General features: G+C 46.1%; 1 protein-coding gene across 14 annotated transcripts in view; it reads left to right on the forward strand.

The window, feature by feature from the left end:
* INPP5B (inositol polyphosphate-5-phosphatase B) overlaps positions 1 to 14,859 on the forward strand; it is a 47,531-nt gene that overhangs the window by 26,528 nt on the left and 6,144 nt on the right. For 13 of the 14 annotated variants that reach the window (XM_047727914.1, XM_047727917.1, XM_047727924.1 and 10 more), the window contains 11 exons: positions 244 to 340; positions 2,112 to 2,279; positions 3,145 to 3,246; positions 4,424 to 4,538; positions 4,881 to 4,997; positions 5,769 to 5,956; positions 7,437 to 7,548; positions 9,973 to 10,082; positions 11,226 to 11,361; positions 12,889 to 12,999; positions 13,934 to 14,096. In XM_047727914.1, the coding sequence (XP_047583870.1) occupies positions 244 to 340; positions 2,112 to 2,279; positions 3,145 to 3,246; positions 4,424 to 4,538; positions 4,881 to 4,997; positions 5,769 to 5,956; positions 7,437 to 7,548; positions 9,973 to 10,082; positions 11,226 to 11,361; positions 12,889 to 12,999; positions 13,934 to 14,096 (1,419 nt within the window). Of the gene's footprint in view, positions 1 to 243; positions 341 to 2,111; positions 2,280 to 3,144; positions 3,247 to 4,423; positions 4,539 to 4,880; positions 4,998 to 5,768; positions 5,957 to 7,436; positions 7,549 to 9,972; positions 10,083 to 11,225; positions 11,362 to 12,888; positions 13,000 to 13,933; positions 14,097 to 14,859 lie in introns of those variants that run through there. The other variant, XM_047727922.1, reaches the window with a different exon arrangement.

Here is a 14,859-nt window from a genome sequence, read left to right on the forward strand (position 1 = left end):
CTCTAGGAAAAGGGAGTCGGACCAGCTGAAATAGTTACGTTTTCAGAAGTTAAGATCTCTGGATGAAATGCTTGGTTTTTTTTGCCCTCTCTCTCGTGCTCCACAAGGTACCACCATCCACCTTACCTATGCTTTCAAGCATTATGTGCACAACCAGTGACTCATAGACAATAATTGGAGAAGCTGTGGTCTCTATGTTCAAGTCTGTGTAAGCCTGTTTTCATTCCTTCCTCTTCCCCTTAGGTTCTTCTGACTTTAATGATTCGCGGTCAGGTAAGAGACGCCCGCTTGTGGACCCAAGCTCTTGCGCTCAGGATACACCAGACAGCTTACTCACAAGGTAATGCAGCTGTCCATTCATTTGTACGTCCTAGGGCCGAAGTTGTCCTCAATAGAGAACTGAGACCATTGCTGTCCCAGGGTAGCTGGTTTAAGAAATGTTGGATGTTCATTAAGCGTTTACGCAGGCTCCATGCTCTTACCTGTATTATCTTATTTTGACCTAAAAGATAGTTACTATTGTCTACTATGTTCTACATCTGCAGGTGAAGAGACTTTTTATCATTCACACAAAATCCAGAACTAGCAAGTAGCCCATGTAGGATTTGAAACTGGCAATCTAACTCTGCCTTAGACATCTAGAAGATTAGAAACATTTTTATTTCTCCCCTACATTCTCTTAGGAGTTTCCTGACTCTGAAGATGCTTCTTCTTCTTTTTTTTTAATTTTTAAAAAATATTTTATTTATTTGAGAGACAGTTAGAGAGAGCGCGAGAGGGGAGAAGGTCAGAAGTAGAAGCCGACTCCCTGTGGAGCTGGGAGTCCAATATGGGACTGGATCCCAGGATTCCAGGACCATGACCCAAGCGGAAGGTGGTTGTCCAACCAACTGAGCCACCCAGGTGCCGGATACTTCTTTTTTCTGTTTTTATTTACTTTTGTTTTTCCTGATGTGCTCTTATATTTAGTCTGTACACCAGTGCCCCCTGCTGCTCATAGCCAGAAACAGCTGGTCAAGATAAAAAAACTTGGTTGTGTCTGTATTTTTATGCACTTAAGCAGAAAGGAACAATCCCTGAACTTTAAGTGTAGCTGGATCTGTCCTGCTCAGTTCACTGGAGCCTTTTTGGTTACATAGATACATTTTTACATGGCTGTAATTAGTATGGACTTGATGATATGATATCAGATACTTCTGTGGCCAGAAGTTGTTGCAAGTGCTCTATATCTCAATTCATTAAGTAATATTCAGCAAAAGTTTCTTGCACTTTTATTGGGCTTCTGTTAGGTAAATATGTCAATTTTAAAATTTTGCTTGACTTTAAATGTTGGCATTTGAATAATTGTTAGTTTGGCTATTAAAACTATATAAATAATCGTGAAATACGAACTCTCATTGCTCTTCTTTTATTCCAGATTATTCCTGTGTGAAAGAGTTACAGTAGAATTTTCAAGTCAAAGGATCTGGATAGTTTTATAGTCTCGTTACATGAAGCAGTAGGGTCTAGAAAGAGTACTGTCACATCTGGGTTCTAGTCCATACTCTGCTGCCATCCAGCTGAGTGGATGGTGCTAGATCTTATTTTTCCTATTTGGGAAAGGAAGAGATTAGATCAGAATGTTTTTAAGGTCCCCTCCGATCCGAGATCTCTATCAGAAAATCTCCGGATCAGGGGCACCTGGGTGGCTCAGTGGGTTGAGCCTCTACCTTCGGCTCAGGTCATGATCTCAGGGTGCTGGGATCGAGCCCCGCTTCAGACTCTCTGCTCAACGGGGAGCCTGCTTAATCCTCTCTCTCTGCCTGCCTCTCTTCCTACTTGTGATCTCTGTCAAATAAATAAATAAAATCTTAAAAAAAAAAAAAGAAAATCTCTGGACCAATGTGCTATACATTCAACAACACACAAATTTACTTAATTGCACACAGATGTAGTGGGTTTCTTTGTTTTTGTTTGTTTGTTTGTTTTAGTAAATACATTTGACTTTGGCCTTTGTTCGTCTTCTGTGACTCAGACAACTTGTGTGTAGAAACTTCTAGCTTCATGTTCATGTACTTTGTCGTGGGGAATTCATCAGAAAGTGATAAAGTTTTGTCTGTTTGTTTTTCTAGACAGAATAAATCCAAGTGTGAAATCACCGACATGGTCCGCTCCTCCACTATCATGGTATCAGACAAGGCTCACATTTTATCCATGCAGAAGTTCGGGCTACGAGATACAATAGTGAAATCACGTCTCGTGCAGAAAGAAGAGGATTATACCTATATCCAGAACTTCAGGTAGGATTATACCTATATCCAGAACTGGGCAGACTATTTTCAAAGCAAAATGATCATTCAGCTCTGAAATTTCAGCACTTCACCCCCTACGCTGGATTTGGAAACAGATCCTTCTGCAGAATCTCACCCGGCATTCTCAAAATGATCATTTCTTTTCACTCTTCATGAGCAGCCATTTATTCTGTCTTTTCTGGCCAGGCACGGTAGTAGGTGTGGTATAGCAGAGTCACACAGCTTACAAATAATTACGGCAGTATTTGAAGAGGTATAAAGGACAGAAGAATGATCAGGTCATTCCGGGCCTTTGAAGGAAGTCATTTAAACTGAAGTTAGTGAAATGAAGTTGGTGTTTGGTAATCTTTTTAGACAGGATTACCAAAAGTTAAATGAATAGAGGTTGCAGGATTCTGCTAATCTTTTTAAATCCCTACACGGGGCCTGTAATACCAAGTGACGTTGCTTCCAGGTATATAAACAATCCCTTACGGTGAACACTGCAGTTGCTTTCCTTCTGAAGATAATTACCAAGGTACTTTTCATTTTTCTTTCATTTCCCCAGCACACACAGGCTGAGGAATCATTTTGTGGATTATGGCTCTAATGGCTGTCAAGGCTAAGTAGCAATGTTCACAGTAGGCCCATACTGTTTGAAGTTACCACAAAAGCAACAAATATCACGACAGACTGCAAGTCACCCTTCAGTGTCACAGTCCTTGGTCGACGTCCGGGGTGACATTGCTCAAGTCTGGAAACGTCTTAAAATTTGTTTCCAGAGAGCCTGAAACCGGGCAGAGTCAGCGTAGGATGCTTTCCCCGTCACCTCCATTGTCCTCCCAAGGGACTGATCCGTTCTCTTTGCTGACAGGTTTTTTGTGGGAACATACAACGTGAATGGCCAGTCCCCCAAAGAAGGCCTCCGGCCCTGGCTAAGCCATGGCATCCCAGCCCCAGATGTATACTGTGTGGGGTGAGTGCTTCTCTTCTCAGTTCTGCCTCTCCAGCTCCAGAAAATATAGCTGAGGGGAAGGGACAAAGACATGAATGTATAACTGAGTTCTCACAGCAGGTAAAGGAATTGAAAAATGACCATGTGCTTAATAACAGCTGCTTCTCTGTTTGATGTTCTTCCTGGAATTAAACAAATTTCTGGCACCATTAAAGCGATGTGCTTGGCATTTAAATGCTGTTATTTTGTGCAGCCCCCTGTTAAAATCACCACACCTCAAACTGACTTATCACTTAGATGTTCGGGACTTTATTGGTCACAAGGCAAAAATAGCTTTTGCCAGGGAAGTAAGGTTAGCTTTGTTTATTTATTTATTTTTAAGATCTTATTTATTTATTTGACAGAGAGAAAGAGTAGAAACAGAAGGGAGGGGCAGAGGGAGAGGAAGAAACAGGCTCCCTGCTGAGCAGGGAGCCCGATGTGGGGCTCCATCTCAGGATCCTGGGATCATGACCAGAACTGAAGGCAGATGCTTAACCGTCTGAGCCACCCAGGCGCCCCGGCTTTATTTATTTTTTTGTTTCAATTTTGTTGAGAGAGAGAAAGAGTGCACAAGTAGGGAGAGGCAGAGGGAGAGAGAGAACCCTAAGCAGGTTCCATGCCTAGTGTGGGGTCTGATGCGGGACTTGATCTCAGGATCATGACCTGAGGCGAAATCAAGAGTCAGACACTTAACTGACTGGCTTTTTTTTTTTTTTAAGGCTCCATCAGTCAGTCATTTTTTCTTCCATACATATTATCCTCCTAGCCCTGTCCTGGGCACTGTGAATGGGGAGGGGGGCAACAAAGGAGCCTATATAGTAAAGTAAGAAGGGCCTAGAATTTGGAATTGATCTAGATGTAGGCATGGCCCCCAGTTTGGCATTTGCTGCTTGTGTGAATCAGGGGTCTTGGGTAAAATGGAGACACTTCTGACCGCTTCCCAGGCTGGTTATGGAGAGGAAATGGGTGGCAGCTCGTCAAAGCATTGGTAGTTCCTTAGCATTTAGTCCCTTGGCTCCACATATTTATTTTTCTCCCCTCGAGGGCCCTGCGGTTTAGCTGGAAAGCGAGGATACACATAGCTAGCCCAATCTGAGGACGTGCTGTCTTGCACATGACTCTTTTCAACTGCCTGACTGCTTGCTGCTTATTATAGGTTCCAGGAGCTTGATCTGAGTAAGGAAGCCTTTTTCTTCCATGATACCCCAAAGGAGGAGGAGTGGTTTAAAGCTGTGTCAGAAGGTCTTCACCCAGATGCCAAGTATGCGAAGGTAAGCGAGGGATCAATGACCCTTAATTGTATGTTGCTATGCAAGGAAATTCTGAGACCTGTGACCATTATCATAAGTCCATCCTAATTCTTTCAATTCCAAATCCTCCAGAAGAGGCACTCCGGGTAGGAGAGATGCAGGTCTGGGCAGCGGTAGGCTATTTGGGTTATCACAGAGCTTGCTCGGTGAGCTGTACAGGTGATTTCCCTGTGTCCTGCTGTGGAGAAGGAAACACATTGGCGTCCTCGGCCAGCTTTGAAACCACTTTTCCTCTGGGATGTGTCTTCCTGTTTTCGGTTTCTGGTTCATGCTGTGATGGGAATGTCTGGCTCTGTTGTCCAGGTGAAGCTCGTCCGACTGGTGGGGATTATGCTGCTGTTGTATGTCAAACAGGAACATGCAGCGCATATCTCTGAGGTGGAAGCCGAGACCGTGGGGACAGGAATCATGGGCAGGATGGTGAGTTTGGGGGGTATGCTTGATCCCTAAGGTTTCGACCCTGCCTCTCACGACACTGTGACTGGTGTGTCCCAGTTCGAGGGGGCTGGTGTGACAAGATGATGGTGCCCTTAAGCAGGGTGAGACAGAGCGGACCACTTAGAAGTTGTAATTTCGTGAGCTGCTGGCTAATTTGGCACACATCCCTGTCTGCGCCTCCAGCTGATCATGAAATGATCATTTCACCCATGAAATACATTGCAGAAAACCAAGATAAAGAATGCTGATAATAGGTTTGCAATTTCCTCTAATCGAGGCTCCTGAAGTCCTGCTTTTAGGTTCTCCTGCAAGAGCTTAGCTTCCTGCGGAGAAGGCCAAGCATGTGATTTGCCTGTGATATAGTGAGAAGTGGACTCAGCTTTGCCGCTGGCTGGTCACTCTGCTTTCTTGGATTTGTTTACCTACCTGTTAAAATATGGACAGTAGAGGTGCCTGGGTGGCTCCATTGCTTAAGCGTCCGATTTTCGATTTCGGCTCTGGTCACAATCCCGGGGTCGTGAGATCCAGCCCTGTGTTGGGTTCTGCATTCAGTGTTGGGTCCTGCACTCAGTCTGCTGGAGATAGTCTCTCTCCCTCTCCCCCTCTAAAAAAAATTAAAAAGAAAAGAAAATACAAACTGCTTCACTTAGCTGTCAGGATGATTTTGAAGAGAAAATACGTTGAAAGCATGCAGATTTAAATGGCAGCCATGTTGACGTTGTGAATTGCGTTCTTCCGGGCTCTTTCCCATAGGGTAACAAAGGAGGCGTGGCCATCAGATTCCAGTTCCACAACACCAGCATCTGCGTCGTGAATTCTCACTTGGCAGCCCACACAGAAGAGTATGAGAGGAGGAACCAGGACTATAAAGACATCTGTTCTCGAATGCAGTTTTGTCAGATTGACCCAGGCCTTCCCCCTCTCACCATCAGCAAACACGAGTGAGTCTGGGCTCAGACCCCAAGTAGTTTACTGCTCCGACGTTGCAGAATCGGGGCCTCTCTGTCTTGTCATGGAGGTGCCTGGGGAGGCTTTCTACTCCCAGAGTGGGTACTCTAGCCATCGCTCGCTTACATGTGGATTATGTCTTGTGGGAATGTTCCGTGTCCTACCATACCATCAGGCAGACCTCTAGACTCTTTCTTACACATCATTTGTCCCCAGAACATGTATAAGATTTATTTTAACATGGGTCTGCCTTAGATTAAACCCCACGAGGAAAGCCACCAGACAGCGAGCGTCTCAAGTCCGGGTTTCAGAAGTAGGCTTTAGGATAGTATGGGTCTGTTCTTTCCAAAAGCACATGTAATTGAGATTTGCACTGCAGTGGTCCGCCTTCCCTCTCGAGCCAGCCTTACGAAGCTGCCGTGATAGCTGCTTGGAGCATCTTGTGCTAATCTTTGTTTTCTTTATCTCTAAGACGTTCTATATGTCTCAAGTCAAGGCATATTAGAATTTCAGACTTTACAGTAACACTCGAAGCATGTGCCACTTCTTTTAGACAAAGGAAGAAGCCCCCGAGGCCATGGTGTTGGCCAGGGAGTCCCCAGATGCAAGCCTCGCATCCCTCGAGGTGGTGGAACGGTCTTGGGCTCACTGGTGTTCTGGAAGCTGACAGGATGGCTTTCCTTCTCCAGGGAACCTAGCAGGGAGTGTGTCTTCCATTCTGCTGGACTCCCAGTGCCCTAGTTTGGGAGGTGGCCACTCGCATGTCAGTTTGTCCGCTTTGGGCTTGTGGATGCTTTTGTTTTGGTGCATGTGTCCTGCTGCGCGGGTTCTTTAATGACCTGGCTGCTGGCTTCGGATGGCGTGGTATTGGACCTGGCAGGCCGTGTGCTGTCATTCAGGGATGTCCGGGTTACCCTTCTCCCGAAGCAGTGGCTGTGACAAACCACCTGTCCCACTTTGCAGAAAGAGCCAACCGATGATACAGTGGGGGTTAAACCCAGACTCCACTGTACAGGTTGAACTTTGTTTCAGAGGACCTCAGTTCTAGAAACAAAGGCTGAGAGTGTATTTGTGGACTGTCATGTGCATGGAGGTGACATCATGGCATCCTTTGGTTTGGGGTCCCCGAGCAACTGATCTGACTCCCAATATTTGATCTTTTGTGCCTCTTCCCAGGAATGAGGTAAATGGTTGTCTTGCTTTTAGATCTTATTAGACTGTCTTTCCAACCACACAGCGTAAAACGGTCCAGGACAACTTAAGGCTGTTTCTGATGAACCTGGAGCAAAAGGTCCCTGAGTAAGCAGCATGTTAGCTTGCTGGGGTGGCAAGAGAAAAGATTTCCCGAACAGCAGAGTCCGTGCCCTCCCAGCTCCCAAGAAGCTGGCCTCAAGGGCCTTCCATCAGAAGCACGCCGGCTAGGATGGGTAAAGTCCTTCCCCCACCTGTGACCTTTGTGTTCTGTCCTCACAGTGTGATCTTGTGGCTGGGGGACCTCAACTACAGGATAGAAGAGCTGGACGTGGAGAGAGTGAAGAACCTCATCGAGGAGAAGGACTTTCAAACCCTGTATGCGTATGATCAGGTACACATGGCCTCCTGGACCTTCTTTGGCAGCTGTCCCCCCACTGTGAGCGCGCAGGAAGGCCTGGGTTCCCCACCCTCGGCCTCTTCTTCCTTGATGGGGTTGGCTTCCCTGAGGAGTTGCTGGCCAGCCTTGTCCCTGGCTGTTCCTCCGCCTTCCCCACCCCCCACCCCGCTGGCTCTTCTCTCCAGGTGCCTCATCCCCCTGGGGGCGGCAAGAGCATGTGTGTTCTCTGTCTCAGTCTCTCTCTCTCTCTCAACCCCTTTCCCCAGTGCCCATTTATTGATTCATTCCAGTAGGGGCGAAAAAATACCAAGCTTCTCCTAAAGACACTTGGGATGTTTAAGACAATTTAATTGTTTTCTGAGTGAGTCTGCCTTGCCCTCTCCTGCTCTCCCCAGACTTGTCTAGTGTAAATGACCACTCTTCTTCTTGAACCGCTTTCCTCACGTCCCATAGGAACCAGTTCGGTAAGTTGCCATTCTCTGCCGTGGTTGGGGTCGGTGTTTCTTGCTCGGAGCATTAGCCATTTCACAGGACAAGGGCCACCTGAGTCTCGCTGACTTTCGTCAGGCTACCCTTCTCTGTGGGTTTCAAGACTGTTCAAATGGTCAGAGTCGTTCAGAATGTTAAAGTCCCTTTTCATTTTCATTAGCCCCCTTCTTATTGTCATCAGTCTGGATCTTTCTGTTAACCTTTTTGTCCCCTGGTGCACATCAGTCAAAGGGGAAAAAATATCAACTTTGTTATATCTTTCTTTATGGAATAATCTTTTTTGGACCATTTTTCTTGCCAGTTTCTTTCCTTGGTAAATTACCTTTTTTTCCTCTTTAATCCCCACTTCAGCATTAAGCTGGTCTACTCTGTAACTGAGTTTACTGCATCTGTATTCCTGAGTGAGGCATTCTAACTTCCCTGGTGGTTTCATGCCCACTGCCTCTTGCCTTCTTTTCTATTCCCCACCCCACCAGGTTCATTTATTGATTTATTTATTTTTAAATTTTTATTTATTACTTTTTTCCCTGATCTTTCTTCAGGTAACAGTACCTGTTCCGTGTGTTCTCTACTTCCCAGATGGTTTTAAGGTCTATGTATACCAATTTAAGAATCATCTTACATTAATATCTCCATTTTTATTATTTCTGTGGGTTTTTCCTTAGGAGGTTTTTTTTTTTTTTTTTTTTAAGGAATTCATGTTTTGGGGAATTTGGCATCTGTTGTTCCCTGAGTAGCTGCCCCCCTGTGTCCAGTGTTAGCTGACAGTTCTTTATCAGTCCTCACAGGGCCGAGCTTGGTCCTCCAGAGAGGACACTGACACACCTGTGGTTGTTAATCTTGTTGTGAGTGTGATCTGGAGGAATCCCCTAAAATGAGGGGAGGAATGCTGGCTGTTCTCAGAATGTTCCAGACGCCCTTCTAAGTTGACAGTTCTTTCCAGCAGTCCTGAGTGGCAGATTCTGTTACAAATCCACAATTTGCGAATGGGGGAAGTCAAGGCACAGAGCTTCCTCTAGTTCGTGTAACTTGTTTGATAAACTCCTTTAGAAGATTGTTTAAATTTAATTCATACATGTTTTGGTATACTTCTGCTATTTATTTTTAGATACCTGGAAGTTCCCCTTTGCTTTTTGGTTAGTATCTTCCCAGACCTTTTTCTGTTGGTACCTGATCTTCTTTTTTTTTTTTTTTTTTTTTAAAGATTTTATTTATTTATTTGTCATAGAGAGAGAAGCGAGAGTGAGCACAGGCAGACAGAGTGGCAGGCAGAGGGAGAAGCAGGCTCACTGCCAAGCAAGGAGCCCGATGTGGGACTTGATCCCAGGACGCTGGGATCATGACCTGAGCCGAAGGCAGCTGCTTAACCAACTGAGCCACCCAGGCGTCCCGGTACCTGATCTTCTTAAGGACATCTCAGTAAGATGGTACTCAGGCCCCCTGGATACAAGTATCCTCTTATAAAAGAGCCTTAAAAATGGTACAACAGGGGCCCCTGGGTGGCTCAGTGAGTTAAGCCTCTGCCTTCGGCCTAGGTCATGATCTCAGGGTCTTGGGATCAAGCCTCACATAGGGCTCTCTGCTCAGCAGGGAGCCTGCTTCTCTCTCTCTCTCTCTCTCTCTCTCTGCCTGCCTCTCTGCCTACTTATGATCTCTGTCTGTCAAATAAATAAATAAAATCTTAAAAAATAACAACAACACACACACCAAAAAACAAAAAACAAAAAACGGTACAACAGGCAAAGGAATGGTCAGCTTGCTCCCCTTCCTAGGATTTAGCTCTCAAGATCTTATAGGATAGCTTTCTCCTGGGCCTTTCCCTTTGGGTTAGGGTTCAGATTCCAGATTGATTTCCTTTCCTCTGCTAATTAAGGTTTGACTTTTTTATTCTGAGGTGATTTTTTTTCCCCCTTCCATCTCTTCTTGTAGCTGAAAACTCAGATGGCTACCAAGGCTGTCTTTGAAGGCTTCATTGAAGGCGAGCTCACGTTCCAGCCTACCTATAAGTATGATACTGGCTCAGACGACTGGGATACCAGGTAGGTAGGGGGCTGCTTCCGGGGGGCTGAGCAAATGGAAACCCCAAAATTCAGGGAAGCACTTGTCCCCATTGGCCTACAGAAGGAGATAGGATTCCTGTGACTTCCCCGTGTTTTGTGCTCTGGTCAGACGTTTTGACAGAGAGAGAGAGCACAAGTAGACCGAGAGGCAGATAGAGAGAGAGGGGGAAGCAGGCTTCCTGCTGAGCAGAGAGCCTGACGTGGGGCTTAATCCAGGACCCGGAGATCATGACCTGAGCTGAAGGCAGAGGCTTGATCCACTGAGCCACCCAGGTGCCCCTGGTCAGACATTTTCTGGCAGCATCTGCTCATTCAGCAGCTCTGTCTTCCTGCGTGTTTTCTTTTTGAGTGCCTTAGCCTTTGTTCCCTACTAATTTACTTTCCAGCTATGCTTAGGGGGATAGGATTACTCCAGCCCACTTAGCTTATACTTGGTCATTACATAGGAGTTTATCACTTTTTGTTAGTGCTTCTGGTATGCTTCACATTATTTCATGCACTTGACCTCTGTGACCTCACTTAGTCTTCAACTGCCAGCTGAAGGAGGTGTGATTTATCATCATCAGCTTCTAGATTGGGGAATTGAGGCAGGCAAAAAGTAAAGAGCCTTCCAAGGGGCGCCCGGCTGGCTCAGGCAGCTCTTCAGCGACTCTTGATCTTGGGGTCATGAGTTCAAACCCCACATTGGGTGTAGAGATTACTTGAAAATAAAAAAATTGTAAAAGAAGAGAAAAAACTTAAGGTAAAGAGCCTCCCAAGCAGGCTAGCCTAGAACCAGGATTATAACTGAGGCAGTGAGAACTGAGAGGCTGTGTCAAGCACCGTGTTTTAGGGACCACAGAGTACTTACTTCCAGATTGCTTTTTTTCATCTCCTCCCCATAGGAAGGTAAAGAACAGAGAGTCATTCTGAACAGCATTTGGCTTGGAGCCCTCATGGCTGTCTCGGGTGATGGGACATGCTATCCCCTGGTGGGCCCGAATCTCTGTGCCTTCTTGGAACCCTGGGGCCACCTGGACTTGAAGGCCCTGCCCGGTCATTCCCCAGCTGCCCTGGGGCGCTGGCCAGGCAGTGGGTGTGCTTGCCTGTGTGGGGGCCCCCAGTGCGGACTTTGCATTTCAGTGAGAAGTGTCGTGCTCCTGCCTGGTGTGACCGGGTCCTCTGGAAAGGGAAGAACATCACTCAGCTGAGTTACCAGAGCCACATGGGCCTGAAGACCAGCGACCACAAGCCTGTCAGCTCGGTGTTTGACATTGGGGTAGGTGGGCAGCCGACACCCGTCCTGAGCACCCCTACGGGGAATTGGTTCCTATAACAAAGACCACTTTTGTTGTTCTGGTCTCCTCCTCCACCCTGTGTGAGAAAGCTTTTAAAAATGATTTTTAGGGGCACCTGGCTGGCTTAGTCCGTGGAGCATGCAGCTCTTGATCTTGGGGTGTGAGTTCGAGCATCACGTTGGGCATAGAGATTACTTAAAAATAAAAAACCAAAAGAGTTGCTTAAATTTAAATTTAAGTCATAATTATTTTGGTATACTTCTACTATATATTTCTATGTCTGTACAAGTTCCGCTTTGCTTTTTGGCCTGCATTTTTCCAGGAGTTTTTCTGTGCATTTATAAACATGGCAGTATTCTATATACAACATAGAGGGTATTTTTTCTTTTCATAAAAGAGATCATATTATACATATTGTTCTTTTTTTTTTTTTTTTTTAAAGATTTCATTTATTTATTTGACAGAGATCACAAGTAGGCAGAGAGGCAGGCAGAGAGAGAGAGAGAGAGAGAGAGAGAGAGAGAGAGAGAGGAGGAAGCAGGCTCCCTGACAAGCAGAGAGCCCAATACGGGGCTCGATCTCAAGACCCTGGGATCATGACCTGAGCTGAAGGCAGAGGCTTTAACCCACTGAGCCACCCAGGTGCCCCTATACATATTGTTCTGAGAGAATATCTTTTTTTTCTCCTACTGACTATGTCTTAGCAGATCTTTCCATGTCAGTAAAGGCAGAGTTTCCTCCTCCTCCCCTGTCTGCCAACTCTGTGTGAGCTTATTTCCCCCACCCTGGCTAATATTGGAGTTTATCCGTCTTAAATTTCTGCCAACCCAGTGAGCTAAAAGAAAGAGATCTTTCATTATTCTAAATCACATTTGTTTGATTTTGCTGGTGAGGTGGAACGTCTCCGTGCTTACTGTCTCTTCTCCTGGGATTTGTTCCTTTACACTATCCACTGTCAAGGGTTCGGGTAGAGGCATATCGGAATCTGTGAAGGTGTGAGTAGTTTGAAAAAAGGCCTAATGCATGTTACAGAGTTCTTGTATTGGAAAGTGACAACAATTGTGTTTATGACTCAGAATACAGAAGGGAAAGCCTGACAAAATCTTGGCCATTGGAACACAGGTTACAAAAACTTGAGAGATGCCATTTGAAATTAAACCCTAGCAGTTTCTCACCACAGGCCGGTGGATAGCAGCAAGTGAATTAGAGCCAGTCACTGGGCATCTTTCTGCCCTGGGGCTGCGAGCCGGCAGAGCTGCCCACCGGGCTTCCACCCCTGCTTCCTCTCTCTGCTCATCAGGAAGCAGTTGACTTCCTCACAAGCTCGGCCTCTGGAGGACCCCTCCTGAGTCTGTTGTTAATTGGGTTCTTGGTTAATTAATTAAATCTATTCAGTCTTCACTTTCTGAGTGGCCGCCAACTGTTCTTGCCCAGTGCTGTGCATGTCCTCTTTCCCGAAAAGGAGGAAATGGGCAGAAGGCACTCAGGCTCCGATATTTGCCTCCCAGGTGAAGGTGGTCAACGAAGAACGTTACCGGAAGACTCTGGAGGAGATCGTTCGCTCCCTGGACAAGATGGAAAATGCCAACATTCCTTCCGTGTCCCTTTCTAAGCGAGAGGTAGGAAGGACATGTTAACAATATTGGCAATAGGCTCCTCTATTTATAGAACTTAAATCTCGTCTGTGAGGTCTCAGAAATCGGGAGCCACCTGTCCGACCCCCGGACTCCATAGTCTTTTTGACATGCGGCCTCTGGTTCCAGGGAGGCTGCTGGTGTTCGCTGAGAGGAGTGGGGTTGGTGATTTAGATTATGTTCTTCTCCTGATCTTCTGAATCGGAAGACTTTAACCTTTGTGGCTTATAGGTTTCACCCACACATGGGCCATTCGTGATTTAAGTGGTGTTGCAGAGGAGCCAAAAGGTGTTTTGTTTGGTTTTAGCTGGTCTGTGTTCTTGCAAGGAATGTCTTCCTCCTGATATTTTGATTTGACCAAGATTAAGTTGAGTCAGAGTTTCTTGGGTACAGACAGAGGCATTGCGGGGAGGGCAGGCAGTGTAGACAAGGGATCTGCGGTGGGGGAAGCCAAGTTAGGGCAGAAGATTGTTCATGGAAGAGCTGCAGCATAGATCATTCTGGATGGACAATACCAGGAAGTCAAGCAAATGGGGATTTATGGTGTGGGTATTTTTTTAGTGCCCTGGGTGTCCAGCTACTTGGAAGGATGTGCTTGGTCTTCAAGTTTGGGGGTGAAATTTGTAAAGGGTATTTTGAAAATGGTCTTTGGGCACAGAAGATAGAAGGTTCGAACTTTGATTCCTTTAGGAAATTTATTTATCAAACAACCTAAGTTTTTGGGTTTTTGGGTTAAACACAGACCGCGGGTCTTTTGTGGGGCTGTGGCCTCCTAGGAAATACTTAAAGCAGAAACATGATTTGAAAGAGGCAGTCCTTCATTGTTTTTCCAGAAAGGGCAAAGATTGCCCATTTGGGGTGGCTGGGCAGGTCTCCGAGAAAAGGGCACTGATCCGATGGGTCCCGGGCCTGTTCCCAGTTCTGTTTTCAGAATGTGAAGTACATGCAGTTGCAAGTACAGTCCTTTACAATTCATAACGGACAAGTTCCCTGTCAGTTTGAATTCATCAACAAGCCTGATGAGAAGTCGTACTGTAAGCAGTGGCTGAACGCCAACCCCAGCCGAGGTTTCCTCCTGCCAGGTGAGGCCTCCGTTCCCAGGCTCCCGGCTGCTGGTTTGGGGACTGCTCTACCCCGACTGCTTATTTTTCTCCAGTAAGCTCTTTTGGTTTCTGAGTGTTTGCTGTCTGATCGAAACTTCTAAAAGCCCTGTGGGGGAGCCATCCGTACTTAAGGTATAAAACAGGAAGGGGCACGAGGTCAGCCTGGAAAGCTTTCTCAGCCGTGTGTGTGTTCCGTAATTTCACAGAAAAAGAAGACAGAAGATGGCGGGGAAGCAGGTGCTGCTCTTGAAGGACTCATTTTCACTGTCTGCCTCACTATAATCAGCTTCCAGCGTCCGCTCTTGTAGGGAAAGATAACGGGGTGGTAATCCAGAAATTCCCCCTGGCCCTGGAATGTACCATTCGTGTCTTTCCCCTAACTTCTTTGCACTCTGCGTTGTGCTGTGTGGCAGAGGGATGAAGCCTGTTTTGTGGACGATTCACAGGCTGATTCTTGCATTGTATTTTCTCCTGGATCAGGTGTCTTCATCTGACCTGGCCCAAGGCAAGCTCTTTGATCCATGCCTTCTGATTGTATTAATAATTCTGACTTGAGCTGTGCTCCTTTGTCCTTGAATTTCATAGCAGTTACCTCTTGACATGTTTTTGTGTGTTGTTTTCATGTCCCCACTTGGGCTATAAATGCCTTGTCCATGTGTCCTCTGAGTGCCGAACACATACATACCTGCTGGTTAGCTGATACCTCTGAATCCCTTTCCCAGCCCTTTGTGCCTGAGCCTTG

The sequence above is a fragment of the Lutra lutra genome, chromosome 4 (genome assembly GCF_902655055.1).
Source record: "Lutra lutra chromosome 4, mLutLut1.2, whole genome shotgun sequence".
Taxonomy (NCBI): Eukaryota; Metazoa; Chordata; class Mammalia; order Carnivora; family Mustelidae; genus Lutra; species Lutra lutra.